At 39.6% G+C, this 16,208-nt stretch overlaps 1 protein-coding gene across 10 annotated transcripts in view; it reads right to left on the reverse strand.

The window, feature by feature from the left end:
- The window catches only part of magi1b (membrane associated guanylate kinase, WW and PDZ domain containing 1b), a 126,321-nt gene extending 116,352 nt beyond the window's left edge, over window positions 1–9,969 (reverse strand). For 7 of the 10 annotated variants that reach the window (XM_064304029.1, XM_064304027.1, XM_064304024.1 and 4 more), the window contains exon 1: window positions 9,110–9,967. In XM_064304029.1, coding sequence (XP_064160099.1) covers window positions 9,110–9,407 — 298 coding nt within the window. In that variant the 5' untranslated portion in view covers window positions 9,408–9,967. Of the gene's footprint in view, window positions 1–9,109 lie in introns of all 10 variants that reach the window. The other 3 variants (XM_064304033.1, XM_064304032.1, XM_064304031.1) reach the window with 1 other exon arrangement.
- Between the last annotated feature and the right edge of the window lie 6,239 nt (window positions 9,970–16,208).

A 16,208-nucleotide genomic window follows, 5' to 3' on the forward strand; every position in this document is an offset into this window, starting at 1 on the left:
ATGTTAAAGGAGACAGCACTTCGTTTAACACACATTATTGGATGAGAACATTTCCAGGATAATGAATCTGCCTATACAATGTATCAAATATTCAGTAAAAATGCCTTGCACCACAAAATACCACAAAATGACACCACACATAATTCTTTATAGGCTGATGAATCCTTACTTCATTTGCCATTCCAAAATAAATGAAGTAGTTGGTTTAGAGACTGTTTCATAAACACTGTTTCATTATTCTATGACTTGCTCTTGCATTAAAACACTACTCTATGACACAGAGTTGAACAGAATTGCATGGCATTGACATGGTTTGATTACATAAAAGTTCAAAGTCAAGTCATAAACTCTCCTTGGTTAGATACCAATGCACAATAATGGTGTCTGTTGCTTGACACAAGACCAGTTCCTCCTGCAATACGCAAACACATGTCTATAACTATTACAGCCAAATCCATTTCCTTGGTCCATGCAGGAGAAGCTCTGCAATCTTGGCAGTGCAGTAGTGCACAGCCCTGTTGGGGGAGGCACTACAGACGCATGTCCACCTGATTCTGAGCAGGCTCCCCGTGTGGCAACACCTGCTTGTGCGCAGCCATAGCCATGAAGCAGCACGCATCCATCCATCTCCCAGGTGGGGATTGTCATGGAGACGGATCTCCTCTCCAAATTTCAACGGTGAGAGAACCATTTACCTGCAAAGGCTGCATTGATGATTTCATGCAGAAAGGGTTCTCCAAATGCCCTTTGGTCAAGGACACAAGGCAAATTCAAATATAATAAAAAGAATGAACAGAGAAAGAAGAGCATAAGCAGCCAAAGCTACGCCTTGGTGCCACAGACAAACTTCAGACTCACAACACTACCTCAGTGCCAACAGAGTGTCTCTGTTGTCTGAGCTATATTGTGGAATACAGGATCATTTTCAAACCGTCGTAATCAAGGCTGGCTCTGGTCTCTATTCCCAAGGAAATGTGTGTGCTTTGCCCTTGCAAAGAGAGGCCAGAATAAGAAGGGCCTTCGCTTTAATGAGATTTGTGTAATCGGGCCCCAGGGCCTGGGCTAGTCTATAATTAAAGGTAATGAGAATAAAAATAGAGAGAAAATATTCCATATTTTAAGAATTGGACACTAAAATGAGCATGGTCATGAAACAAATAAAGCAAACACGCAAGCGTGCGTGCAAAGATACAGAATCTCTGCATGCATTTCAGATGCCTGCAGAGAAGAACCCACTTCTGTCACAGATTCAAAAGATAAAATTCTCTATGGCGATTCATTTTTAAACACAGTAATGTAAACCCTGGGAATTAAAACAATAAAAGGTAATTTCCTTCCATTTAGAACATATAACTGTTCTTCCAGTAAAAATAATCTGTATTTAATCTGGGGTATAGAATAGTTGTGCTTTCTTTCTGTCTTTCATTTCAACCTTAGAGAGAGTCGTGTAGGGTTATATCTCTGAAGATTTTAATACCCAGAAATATCCTCACAAGCTACAGATCATGAGGATACAAGTCTAAGCAACTTCTATTCTTGTCTTTCTTTCCCTCCATTCGGATGCTCAGTGCTATGATTATGTATCCATATTTAGGTAAATAGTTTAAAAGTTTACAGGAATGTTCACGCATCAGAGCGTGCACGGAAAGTTCTACATATGGAAGTGTAGTTGGCTGTGTTATAGAATGAACACATCTCAGGATTCTGTCACAGTCACTGAATGTTAATACCTGCAAGTAGTCAAGGAAGTTAGTCTACACTGGTGATATTTTCCGTCCCTTCAGAAAAGGGTACACGGCAGCTTGGAAGACTCCTCTGAAGACATCTGTTGTTTCAGGACACAGTCTGCCAACTCCAGTGATCAGCGAAACTCTTTGAGAGTTCAACCTAACTACTCACCACCATAGATCCCTAAGAAGCCCACTTTGCTAACCCATGGCAGTACATATTCAGAATTAGGAGACACTAATCAAATGCACACCCCTGCGTCTCTCAAAAAAAAGAAAAAATTCAGCTAAAAAAAATTAAAATAAAATTACATTACATTACAAATTAATAACATTCACCATGGTATACTGTTACATGGCCATGGGATGTTTTTTTTTCTCTGACAAGGTCTTATTGCACTACAGGGATTATGATAATCTGACAAATAGACTGAAAATGTGGGAGGTATCAAATTAATGGATGAGTCGATCTGCCATGCAACTCTCCACTCTGGAGGCAGGAAGTTATTTCAACAGGATGGCAATGCACTAGAAACCAGCTTACAGAACCACATCAGTGGATAAAAGAGAGGGGTTAAAGAGAGAGTATTTCAAAAAATATGATCTATGGTGGACACTGATAACATGTGCAGCAGGACTGCAGAGATTAAGGACCGGTCAACCAAAGGGGTATGAATCCAGAAATACGATAAGCAATTATGCCTTGCAATAAATCAAAATACATAGATTACCTTTGTTATTATAAATGATGAGCCTTAAATGGAAGAAAGTATTTCTGTCCCTCTATAACTGCATTGTGGTTTAACCTAAAATCGGCAAGTTCAGAGCAAGTTTCTGAAGGTGTGGTAAATGAAACTATAAGGGTACTCTACCTTCTCATGCACAATAACATTTTAAGGCAATTTTAAATACAAACTCAGGTGCGTTTATTTGTTAGCGCGCTAACAGTGATAATAGGGGTATAAATGGTTTTAGTCAAACTGGGTCGTCAGAAGCTACCTGTACATCAGCAGTCTTTCAGTATTTCCCCCACTTTTCCTGACACAGGAAGAACCAGCGCTGACTTGCTTTGAACTTGCAGTTTGCCTTGCGCATCCTTCTAGTGCTTTTCATGGTCAATAATTTTCAGCTCTCTATAAGCAACACACATAAGCTGCATTACTTAACAAAACATTACAATATGTTATTTCATATGTTTTCAGTTTTGAGAATGCAATATAGGTAGAATTGACCTGTAAGCACTTGTCAACTACAGACAGGGTATTATTATATTGCATCTTATGCTGCATTTCAGAAAGCGGATGAAGAAAAATATGTTCCTTACAAGATAAGTCCCTGGTTAAAAAAGCTCAAATAATGCATAACACGTATAGTCAATACATGATTCGGATTAAAATAGGTACCTTTGATTTCATTTCATCAAGTAACAAACATTTTCCAAACTATCCCCATTCCTGAAGGATTTATACTCCAGGACCATTTATCTTTGTTTTTCATTTCCCTGATTACCAAGTTCTGTGATTCTATGGGATTTCACTTTCACACTTACCTAGCATGATAACAGAAGAACAATCTTATATGCATGCATGCACACATGCATGCACGCACACACATGTATGCATGCACACACATGCACGCATGCACACACAGAGGGGGAACATTTATAAAGGAATCATCTCTATGCATACCCGGCAGATGAGTTGTGCTGCATCAGTGAATGTACTGTGTCAGGTATTTATTTTCCATTTTCTATCTACAGTACATTACAAAAACAGGAACCTTCAAAGTCCACATACAGAGGCAACCCAATAACAGCCATCAGACCCTAAACTGGGAAGCATTGTGAAACTCTGTTTAACACCACCATTGTGGGTTTAATTAAGTCAACATAAATAAATGTTGAGCAAATACAATGACAAAGTATGTTGGGTGAAGAACACCGAAGACCCGATGAATTGCACAACTCATGCATGGGACGCCATTTTTTGGAGCGCTTCCAGTGACAATCCCTCAAACAAACTGGAGATCTCGGGACAGAGGAGAGTACCAGGATCCTGTCCGCTCCGGTTTCCAGGAATGCATGGTATTCTGCCGTCCCAGCATACCTCCATCTCCAGCAGTTCCTGGACAATTGAAACTTCACCACAAGCAACCCAGCCCCTTGACCACAGGCACAGTACACACAGGAGGATGAAAAGTCCCCTGCTGGGTGCACATTACTATTTTATGGTTGGAAATTAGGAAGGTTTCCAGTCTGAGGGAGGTGTGTAAACAGAGTGGCTGGTGTGACAAATTCCATTCACAAATTCCAAGAGAACTATTATCCTGCATTGGATAAGATAGTAAATAAGGGAAATTTGTGAAATTACATTCTGCATTATGCAGGGCAAGTATACATGTCTAGGACTGTTAAGATGCAACTATTAACACAACTGTTTTATTACTGTACATTTCCAGTACAATTTTAAAATGCTCAAATACACGGACTAAACTCAGGGAACCGTGCTGAAAGCAGTTAAACAGGAGATGCAATCAGATCATTGGTCTCCCAAATCAATGTTTACCTGTGAGAAGGTCTGGCAATTGCTGTTTTGTCTGTAGATCAAATGATTGTGAATAGAAGTTCAAGATGATCATATTTGCACATACCCACATTGTATACATAGCGGAATCTTGTTGTCCAAGTGACTGCAGGAAGTACATGTATGTTTGTCTGTATGGCTACTGATGCTTTCCAACCTTAAGTTCAGAACTCATCAAGTAATGCAGCAGACATTTTGTGGAATGCATTTTTTTTAACGAACCAAAAACTGTCCTGAGGCAGGGAAGGCAAGAATTTCGAGGTCACACAACATCATCATCATCGAGGGTCATCAACCTTTTTGACATTTTTGAATGAATCTGATACGTGATGATACGAGAAGGATGCTCAGAATAAACAGTAGTGCTCTTCTACATGAAAAAGTACATTGTTAGTATCTCCACAGCACTGTCACATTAGCCAGATTTAAAAAATAAATAAATAAAAAAGGAAAACTTTTGTCCCCCCCCTTAAAGTGTTTCTCAACACATCTGCCATTACAGTACAAAGCAGTCTTTCTGCAAGCTTGTGTCAGCTGAACAATGTAAATGAATCCAATGCACTGGGTTATGGGGCATGCTGTGATCATTTCCTCACAACATACCACACGCACTACGTCAAGAAAAAAAAAAACCTCACTTTAACCTTTGTCCCCATCTGTACCAACATTTTTCATGCCAGCAACGTTACGCACAGAATTATTTACACATCCAGCGCAAATAGAAACCAAGGACAAATTAAATAACACACATTCTTTCTCTGGGAGCCACAACCCTCTACTCTTCCAATCGCAAAGCTGCAAGGAGTATCGAGATAGCCAGGAGTCCCTGTTATATCACTCCACCATTTTGCTTCTGCCCAACAGTGAGATCCACTGCTAATCAAGTGATCAACCCTCTGAATGCTTTCAGTTATGGACAGGGAATGGGAAAAATTTGGGAAAACTATGCATGCTGTAGGCTTGGACCACAGCAAGCATTCCGATACCCTTCCTGGACAAGCATTAAATCAGACGCATAGGGAAAGTAGGACTCATTTGAAAAGTTAATAATTCAAGTTGAATTATAAGAACAAGACATTCAGGTGAAACCAGGGTCAAGCTGAACCTACAGTCAAGAGCGCCTCCTATACTTTATCAAGCCGAGGCTTGAGCATTCCAAGGGTCTCTAATTCTACCACAAGCCCTGGTAAACTATTCTGCTCTCTTTGTGCGTTTCTTGAATTTACCCTGTCTATCTTCTAAATGGACTGCAGTTGGACTTCATCACAACAGAACAAATATACTAATTTAAAAGCCTCACGCTGAGGCTGAAGTTTAATATGGATTGTGTTCAGGTTGGTTTTCTAGCAAGAAAAAAAACAAACAGGCAATTTCTACAGGTTCATGTTTCCAGATCGGAGGATGGGGTTTAACATGCGTATCAACTTCGAGGTCAGGTGCTCAAGCCCCTCCCTGATCTCCCTCATCAGGTGACTAGAAGGGCTGGCTGGGACCTCCATCATCAACAGTAATCTGACCTGACAGGTTCCTCAGGTAACAAAGCTCTGGGTGCGTCATCATCCCCAGAACAGCCCGTGTTTCTGGTTCTGTATGAAAGCGAAAGGCCCAGGGAACAAAACGGACCCCTTATCAGACTCCTTATCAGTCAAGTCTGATAGCTGGCCAACAGCCGAGGACTCTTTTTATAGCGATTAGCATTAAAGCGAATAGCTGCTTCTGGTAAACAGCTTCAGGTGTGTTTTTACACAGTTTCAGCAGCATAAAAAGAGCTACTATGCATCTCATAGCCAAACCCACATATTTTACACTGTTCTTGTATTTCCTGGACTACTAATAATTTACCTCTTCACCATGGCTGATTAACATCATCCTATGTGACTCTACCACAGAAAGAATTTAGTGAGATTAAGGTATTTAAACTCTCATGCAAATTATAACAAACTATGGCAAAACTACCTGACCCGACTGAACAGAAATTAAGATTTGACTAAGGTAGAGCATGATTTGTTTTCTGAATCCCTTCCACTTTTGCATGAGCTCTGGCTGAAGACAACCACAGAATGCCAGACACAGTGACCTGGGTTACCTCCATGCACATACGCTGCCCTGACCAGATGGAACCATTACATTTCTTCAAAAAAAAAAAGCAGACAAATAAAATCTAGAAATACCACTATTTCTGTACAATTCAAACTGATATGAAACATGCTACAGGGGTTAGCATGGGCTAGGCATATCATGTTGAAATTCCTCCCTATTACATGACACTTAATGATTTTCCCAGAGCATGTCTGTCAGTAGAATCAGCAAGGCCGCACATTTGAATGCCAGTGGTCCATATGTGAAGAACCAAATCCTGTTACAGATTACTCACTCTTTTCTTTCTTTGGCAAATGTATTGCTTAAATGATAATACTGACATTTTGTTTTTAAAACCCAAATCCAGTCAGACATTTATTAAGTGGTACCTGATCCTAGGAATCTGAGCTAGTCTTTAGATAGTTGTCATATCGTATACATCACAAGAAGTCAAGAATCCACTGAAATCAATTAAAATTATGTGAAAAAAGTACTTTTTTTTACTTCACAAAATGTCTCTGCAAAAACTGTTGTACAAATAAATATTAATTGAATCGAACTGAACAAAATGGAGGCATGCTGTGGAAGTCAGCAACACATATTCCCATCCTCTTTCAAAACTAACCGAAATGCTGGGTTCAAAATATATTTGTTAAATGTTCTCACCTTTATAATGTTACCTATCAAACAAGCTGTAATTTAACCTGATTGTTATTCTAACATGAGTTATGGCCCTTTCACATGATTGTTTACAGAGAAAGTGCTATGAGCAGTGTTAATCCTTGAAAAGATATGGGTACTACAACCTTTGATGACCATAGAAGCCAGTAGCTTTGAATCTACTTAACCACAGTTTGTCATCTTTTTTTTACTGCTTGCTGTAGACTACATGATTTGGTTTGCCAACTTGCATATAATACGGAAATTAAGGAAACATTTTTGTCCTCTGTCAGGAAATCCATAGGCTATATACAAATGGACTTAATTACAAAACATATTTTCCCAATTAAGACTGATTAGAGTAGATTCTCTGAATGTATGCATTATTAATCTGGAACAAAACACCACCATATGACCATATTGCTAAAGCATCTCTAAAGGGATATGGAATAAGCCCAGCGGTGTTCTCAACACACAGAAGAAAGTGAGTGGTTGGCTGTTTTCCTGGTAAGGAATTCGTGGATTTGAGCTGAATCACTCCATGAAATGTTCACCTTGATTGAATGTTTGGAACAGAAAGTACAACAATGCAGTGTTACTCTATAAAACTGTTGTCATTACTGGCATAGGTGTATTTATATAAAACTACCTCACATTTTGAATACACACTGGCAAGTCATCACATTTTTGGGCATATTATGGCTCAAACGGTTCCATTAGAATAAAGCATTGAAAGTCATGAATTGTTAAGTTGTATCCTGTGCCATTCATATCAAAGTCCATGTTGATTAAAATTTATACCAAGTAAATCCAGAAACACTGGGATTGCAACACTTGGATTGCAAAGTGGTAATGTGCCTCAATACTTATACAGACTTATGAATTTTGACAGGTGTGTGCGTGTTAATTTTGTAATTTATCAGCAGACTTGTAGATCAACGTGAGCTTGGCCAGTTCATATTTTTCAAGGGTTAATGTTTATATCAAACTACCTTGGTCTGCTCTACATTGAAATGGTCATGCTAGCAGAATGACAAAACACAGCTTGGTTGTTCCACTCAGCTGAGAATCTCACCACAGACTCACATGCAAACCAGAGCACAGGCAATGGGGTCAACCCCATCAAACTCGCACTGTGCGCATACAGAAGTAACCAGGACAGCCTGAAGTGTTGTCTCTTTCAATAAGTCATTGCCCTTAGGAACAATATTGTGCAAGAGAAACTGCTACTATTCATTTATCTACATTCAAAAACATTTTTGGAATTTAAACCTGGAGAAGATGTGCATATGGGGGGGGAGAGAAACAAGTCTTATGACCAGAACCAAATAAAAGTTTAGTTTTGGGAATGTGGCCATTCATTCTCTATGAGGGCCTGTTTTTGAGTTGCACATACACGACCCCAATATCACTTTTTAATCTGTCACAATGTGTAACAGTATGTGCTTGCTCAGAACATCCCTTCATTCAACAATAACTGGATGACTGTCAAAGTGGTTTCACATCAACTTATATTTCAAAGATGACCATGAAGTAGCGCCTTCCTTGGTCATTTATATGCTGTTTTCACTGGTAATTCAGGGGCTATTATGTGCTGTTCATTTTGTAAATCATAATTAATTTACATCACAGTTCAATTGCTTTACAGATTAATTTGTTTAACACAAGCGATTTATTTCGTTGAAGCTGAAGTTTATTTATTTGATTGGGATGTACTGTGAAGACGATTAATTGAAAAAATAAGAACATCCTATTAAAAATAAATGAGAAAGAGTAACTCGGAAATGCTATTTCTTGAAAGGGAAATGTGACGCTAGTGGGTGTTTCCGAGGCTATAGAAATGTTTTGTTCAACAGAAATCGGATTGAATTCCTAAACTGTATGAACAAAAAGTTATCATTTATTTACGATACCATTTACGCCTCCTATACCATACTGGCTTGGTCCGCCAATATATGCCACTAAACAGAATACACTAAAAACAAACAAGCAAACGAACAAACAAACAAACAAACAAACAAACAAACTCATGGAACCAAATTGTTTGCTTGCATCACTTACCTTGTTTCACAGTTTTCAACCTGACTGATCCCTTACAGTTCTTCATCACTGTCAATACATCGTAGAGGGGCAATCCAGACACAGAGAGACCCTCCACCTCCAGTATTAATTCCCCCGGTGTTAATCTACCATTCTTGTAAAGCACTGTATCCTCGTTAACTTGTCCAATGTACGGAAACTCTCCATTCTCCGCACCTCCTAGAAACTCCACATTCAGTTCATCGTGAGAGTCTTTGCAGATCGTGCACTCGTTAACTCTGGTGGTCCAGTGGGTTTTCCTCTGTATCACTTTGGACATGGTGAATAAGATCCGATACAAAACAGGTGGCCCCGTCGGCGGATACAGAGACAGCAAAACGCAGTTTTTTCATAGAACAGTTTCCAACAAAATATCTGAAAACTTTCTTCTTTTTCTTGTGTTAGGAATCGTTCCCTTTCCCTCTGCAAAATTAAGCCATTCCGATTCGGTGGTCCACTTTAATGGAGCTTATGACCAGCTGCTTCTAATTGGCAGATTTTCTTATCCTGTTTTTTCATATTCTATAACATATTTCCTATTTGATCCCTCTCGGTCGTTCTTATCTTCTCTGATACAACCCGCTTTAGTTTCATTAACGTCCAGAGTCCACACTTATTTTATCTCCAGTTTATTTAGTTTTTTTCTGACACTTTTCTTGTTTTCTTTTTAAAATCCGGGTAAGAAAGGGTTTCGTTTACCTAAGCGATGAGTTGGTTGGACGTTTCACATCGATCACGGCTCCTTTAAGCAGGTACGACGTTGCAGTCTGTATTGTTACATTTCATCCTACTCTGTTTGTTCCTGCGATCGGGATCAACTGATAGTAAAGTCAGCGCATGCGTGCGACTTCCCTCTGGAGCCCTAAAGGGAAATCCTGGTAGCACCTATTGCAGGGTCCTAATGCTCCATTTTTCTTTATCCGGCGAAATATTTACTAACCGTAAAATGGATTTTTGAACTTATTCAAAGTCGTTTTAACAGAAGCTTATAGAGCGAAATAATTATCACATGTTACGCAAAGGTAAATAAAGCTCATATACTTGTTTTATAATGAAATTCACTGATTGAAGTGTTGTGCATAAACCTATCAAAATAATAATCAATAAGCCAATATTTAGATCTGAAAGAAAACCATACCTTATGACATTTGCTTTCATTTTGCTGTAGGGATAAAATATATTAAGTATTTTTTTCTGGCACATCTACGTACGATAGTCTGGGCAGCAACATTCTTAGGTCTGCAGTCTGTCTCAGAGGAATGCAGAACGCAAGGAACACGCTAGAAAGCTTATCAGCGTGCTGATGATTCCATCTGTCAAAGGAGCATAATTCTGGTTCAGCTCCACGTTCATATATTCATTTCCCACATTTGGGTGATTTTTTTGGATGATTTTTTTTTTGGGGGGGGGGGGGGGGTACTGGTTAACTTAATGAGAACATCTGTCAGGAGTTTAGTGGGATCTGATGTATTATGTGGCTTACCTTAAGGAAAGCATATGTTTTTGGAAACCAAAAAATACTCTCACTCCCAGGAAGGTGGAACCAGTGACCAGGATGGGATGTGTGAACACTTTTAATCATAGTTTCAGCTGAATCATTGTTTCATCAAATCAACTGAATACCAGTCTCACTTTTTCAGACTACAAGAGCAGTATCGATATCCTGAGCACCTAGTAAAGATCAAGTTTCTAACTTCAATATTTCACTAAAACTTCATATAAAAACATGATTGTTGCAGATGCTCATTTTCTACAGTAAACTTCATTTTTTTGATCTATTCAATCAGCACATTCTTCTAGAAGCCTGTCTTGCATTTCATGCCAGATTTGACCATAAGGCAACTTTAATTGTAATGCCAGTTGAAATTTGTATTTCTTACTTCATAATGCACATTGCACTACAAATGCTCTGTAAAATAAATTATGGAAAGGTAAGGAAACCTGAAAAGATACATTTTCCGCTACATATTTCTCTACGTCTGTTATATGCTTATTCAAATCTTCAAAAGTAAATTTCCATTGAGAATTAACCAATGTTTAAAACCCTTCTGTGTAATGTTTTTCTTAAAGCATTTAATTTGTTATGTATAAATGAAAGAAATGGAGTGAGGTGAGAACTCTTGCATTGCCAATAACTGGCTAACATGCTCGCTTGTCTGAGTTTATCATACTAAGAGTAGGATTTATTCATTCATTTGCTCTTGTCCTTTCTGTGGAAAGAAAGGATGTGCATTGCCTTCCACATTCCTTTCACCCTCCCCTGCCACAGTTTGGTGTCTGTCAATCAAATTAGCCACAACCTATGTCTGGGCTCAAACAGAACCAGTGCCTGCCGCTTGTCACAGCATGTTACCAAAACCAGTGTCTCTAAACACACAGACACACAGGCCAATGTCTCTGTTGGAAAGGGGTATCAAAGTTATCTTTTGATGAATTTTGTACTAATGCAGGATAGCACAATTTCATATTGTATATTCAAACAATTTGTGTAATCTGCAGTAAATTCAGATACCAAGCAATGCTACCCTGGATTTATTTAACCATTTCATACTTCAGTGATGCAGTCCCATGAGTGATATGTTTTATACAAGGGTGACTGATTTAATGTGTTACGTGGCTACAGAATTTTCATTTTTTAAAGAAAATCAGCGTATTGAGTTTTCCACAATCATCAAGACCAGTGTGCTTCCATGACAAATTACCACTATCACCACAATGGCTTAAACTGAAAGTGCATTTGAACCATCTCATATTTTATTACTGGCAAGTTTATCTTTGAAAACTGAAGTGTCTTATATAACAAACATCCACAATCCATGTCCAGCGCTTAAATATTGACTAAAGTATAACAAGTCTATTGACCACTGGAACAATATCTACAATTAATAAATATATGCCACAAGTCATGAAAAAAGTAAGCGGTTGTGTCGAGACATGCAATCAGGGTTGTGATTTTTTCCGGTCATGGTCAAATTCCCGAGACGCAGCCCACAGTACGTTCTCTTCTGAAGAGGATATCACTTTCGCTCTTGATCACATTCTCCTTTAATGCACTTTTAGTGCGGGCTGGCAGGGCTGGGCTGGAGACAATGTAATTATTTAGAATCTGCAAGATAGCCTGGGACAGGCAGGAGGCCTGCATGTGTTGCGCAGTACCCAGTCTGAGTGCACTGTTGGCCTTTGGCTTTACTCATTAACGTCATTAGTGCTTGCTGTTCACTCTCAGATATCCAAAGTGTGAATCATTCTGTAGGTGTGTATCATCTGTAAGACAAATGTTTGTCTCCAGCATCAGAGAACTTAATATAACCAGAAAACAGGACACTGACTGATTCGCCGCCTTGGTTCGTGAGTCCTGTTTGCACGAGCAGGATGTGCATTAACAGCAGTCTGCCAGCAGGTTGTTCCTTCCTTCCCTCTGTTCCCAGCCCACTCCACTTTGCTTTCTTCCTCGTGTGTGGTGCGCCTGGACAAAGGTCCACATAGCTGTAGCTGCAGTTAAATGCCCTCATGCAGCTGCTGCTATGTCCCAGTAGTATCTTCTTCGTGGACTTTTTGGCAGAATGACCGTAGAAACTATGAACCTGGAAGCAGTAGCATAGCTTGCTTCTTCACTGTTCAACTGACAGCTCCCCCAAAGTAACAACAGGGACTTCAATTTATCACTAATGGCTTTCATGATGCTCATTTGTACAAGAATGTTGATTTTCAGTTTAGTGGTAATTGTCTGAAAAAAAGATTATATGAATAATCAAAAAATGTTTAATGTTTACAAAAAAAGATTATTGCAGTTATATAAAAAGGAAAAAATATAAAAGAAATTTACAACTATTACAAAAATACTCAGATCTACTTTGTAAATTATGTCAAAATTATAAGTGGTTTGCAGCGAATGCCAGGGTATAGCTGAAAAATATTCAGGAATAGCCCCTGAGCTATGGTCCCCTACATCTGCTTGATTCATGACCATAGGTTAATCAAAATGAGGTGTAAGTGCATTACAAAAATATTAAGACCTTAAGCTCCTTTATACCAGGGAATCATACCCTGTAAGGTTATGTTTTGCATTAAATCAAATACAACACACCCTTGAAGTCTCCAGAAAAAAAAAATGATCCAGTTTTTCTATTTGCCCTTAACTGTGGCTTGTTTTTAAGACGAAGTCAAACAAGCAAAAAATACTGGGTTAAAGGTAAACAAACACTTGATTCTCCCAAAGAATCATATTTACAGGACCCAACTACATAGTCTATCTGAGGCTGGGAGTAAAACTGCTTTAACATGAGGCCTCATGGTAGTTATCATTACAAACAAACACATTACATATACAAACTAAAAGTCTGAGAGGCCTGCAAAGTGTGTCCACCTCACTGAGGCTGGTGAACTGATCTCAGGACACAGCATAATGTTGCCTCAATGCTCGGCCGAAATGTTATCTTTTTCACAAACTACACTGTGAAATTTGACAATAACTCTGCAGCAGCACCGGAAGCTCTCCCTCTTGGCTTGAGCAGGGACCATTAGCCTGGTCCAAAGCTCTTAATGTGGTGTACTGTAAGCTCCATAAAACTTCTTCTAGCATCCCTCAGTTGTAATAAGGCCTTCAAATAGCAAAGTATATTCTGCATGCTACAAATTTAAGACTAAGGTACCCTTCAAAGCCGAGGGAAAAACACAGCCATTCATTTCACTGCACCTGCATCTCACAGCAAGGGCCTTCGTAACTCATGGGAAAAGTGGTCGTTTTTAGCGAGTAGACGCTTTACCTGGAAGGCTGCTAGCCCACACCGTGTCACCCAGACAAACTGCGGCAGTGGAGGCATGGAGTTCCTCCTTCTCTCCCTAGGAACCGACACCAGACAGACTATGCTGGTTTGTCAGTTTACTCCAACCTGCTGGCCCTGCAGCTCAAGTCAGATCAGACAGACGATAGGCATGCTGGCATTCAGGTCATTGCGTTCTTAACACTCGCCTTTGAAAGTTTCCGCCTGTAAAACAATGGCCAGTGTGGCTCTGCTTGTGCCGCATTGCTTAATAACTACTTCAGTACTCTTACCCCCTCATCACTACCTCGGGGTCTTCCTTTCCATCGCGCATGTGGACATGTACATGTGCACTGGATTCAAATGTAGGTCAAATGTCTCATCAAAATCTAAGAAAATAAACGAATCGGGTCATCCGACGTTACGTAATGTAATTAATTACTTTGCAAGCTGGTGGACATGCCTTGAAACCTATTGTGCTCAGGAATGATCTGGAACTGGTAATTTTCTGGTAACAGGCCAGGTTTCTTAAGCAATATGTCACACTCTCTGAGTCCCATGTGACTGAGTGAGGAGTAGGGCTTATCTCACAAAATCTCAAGAGATTAATTAAGAAATTGTCTGGAAAATATACTGTATAGTGTGCAGCAAATGAAGAGTAATGAGCAATGTGTTCAATATAATTAGCTAAATATGCACTTATACAGTTACCATACAAGAAAAAATGAATAACAAAAATAGATAAATTAAATAAAACTTTTGTATTTACCAACACTGACAATTCATTAACAAAATAAGCATTTATAATTACAATACATAATATAGATTTGACACAAATGTTATTTTATGTCCTGTAACAGCACACAAAGTCAAGCTAACAATTATTGTGTACCCTAGCCTCTTGTGCGTTATTGCTTTTGTACAAGATCAAGATGGTGGACCATGTATACTTCAGCAAGAAAAGCACGTCATCCATTGTTGAAAGCAATACACTTTAAATTGAAAAGTAAACTATGACTAAATTCTCAATCATATCAGTCAGCATAATGCGTTTGTGTGTGTGTGTGTGTGTGTGTGTGTGTGTGTGCCTGCGTGGGTGTGTTTGTGTGTGCATGCGTGTGTGTGGTCTCTGAACAATGTGCACATATTCTTCAGCTACAAAATGGCTTCCTGATTTAAATATCACATGATCAAAGCTTCTCTAAGGCTGTTGTATAAATACTGCATCAAGTTTGTCATATGACAGAAATACTTTGCTGGTTTACAAGAATCTAAAAGTAGCACTCTCATTTTTTTGTTTAAAGACAACTTGATTTAATGTCATCCTGCTGTCATTTTACTAAGCAATTTCACTGCAGCTGTGACTATTTTAACTGGACCTTGCCAACAAGTTAACAATGCACCATTATGAGTATGAGCGCCTGATTAAGCTGAGCTCTTCAACTTTGACCTCATCTTCAGATTTTCAGATTATAAAGAGGGGGAAGGAGTTATAGGGAGAGAAAGAGTAGAGATGGAAAGAGAGAGGGGGGGAGACCACATGACAGCAGCGAGAGGGGCAGTCATGTGGTGCATGTTAGATTTAACGCGCTTCCATCCTCCCGCTCCCCGTGTCCGAGATCTCCTGTCTTACGTAAGCCCTCCGCTCAGCTGCAGGCCTGCGCTGATGTGTTCTTCCTTCCCCTTCACTGGGTCCCGGAGAGCACAGCTGAATAATTCAGCGCAACATGACAGAGCTGGAGAGCGCAACTGCTCCGCTCACTCCGTCCGCCATCGGCTGCCACAGATCACTGGACACAGAGAGAGCAGCGAAAGACACGTTAGGCTGTTTTTTTCCCCCCCTCTTTACTACATACACACCCATGCTTCTCATAGATGTGAATGTGATACTCTGAGAATCAATCAACAATCACTCTACACACTGTAATAATGTTGTTCTGCTCCTTCCAGTGCTGTACTTTCAGAAACTGTAACTGCTATGAGTTAGACTGCGGTAAGGCGCTCCAAGCTCGGTGAAGGATTGTTTTTGTCTGCGCTATATGGGTCATTCCAATCATGGGCCACTGTGCCTTTAGGAAGACTGTTTTAGATTTTCCTCAGGTTTCAATTCTGATTACTTAAAGATACTTTCCTCGGGCTCGTGCAAGACTACCTTTATTCCGCATGGCCAAGGCCTGTCCCTGTGGCAACAGGCTGCACAGATTCCAGACGTGCTGGCAAACACATACGCAATGGCATGCATTCATTTGACTTTCAAAATTGAATGTAGTGTATGTTTCTTCCATGAAGTCATCATTTGGCTCAGTGGTAAAAGGGAT

This window comes from Anguilla rostrata, chromosome 13 (genome assembly GCF_018555375.3).
Source record: "Anguilla rostrata isolate EN2019 chromosome 13, ASM1855537v3, whole genome shotgun sequence".
Taxonomy (NCBI): Eukaryota; Metazoa; Chordata; class Actinopteri; order Anguilliformes; family Anguillidae; genus Anguilla; species Anguilla rostrata.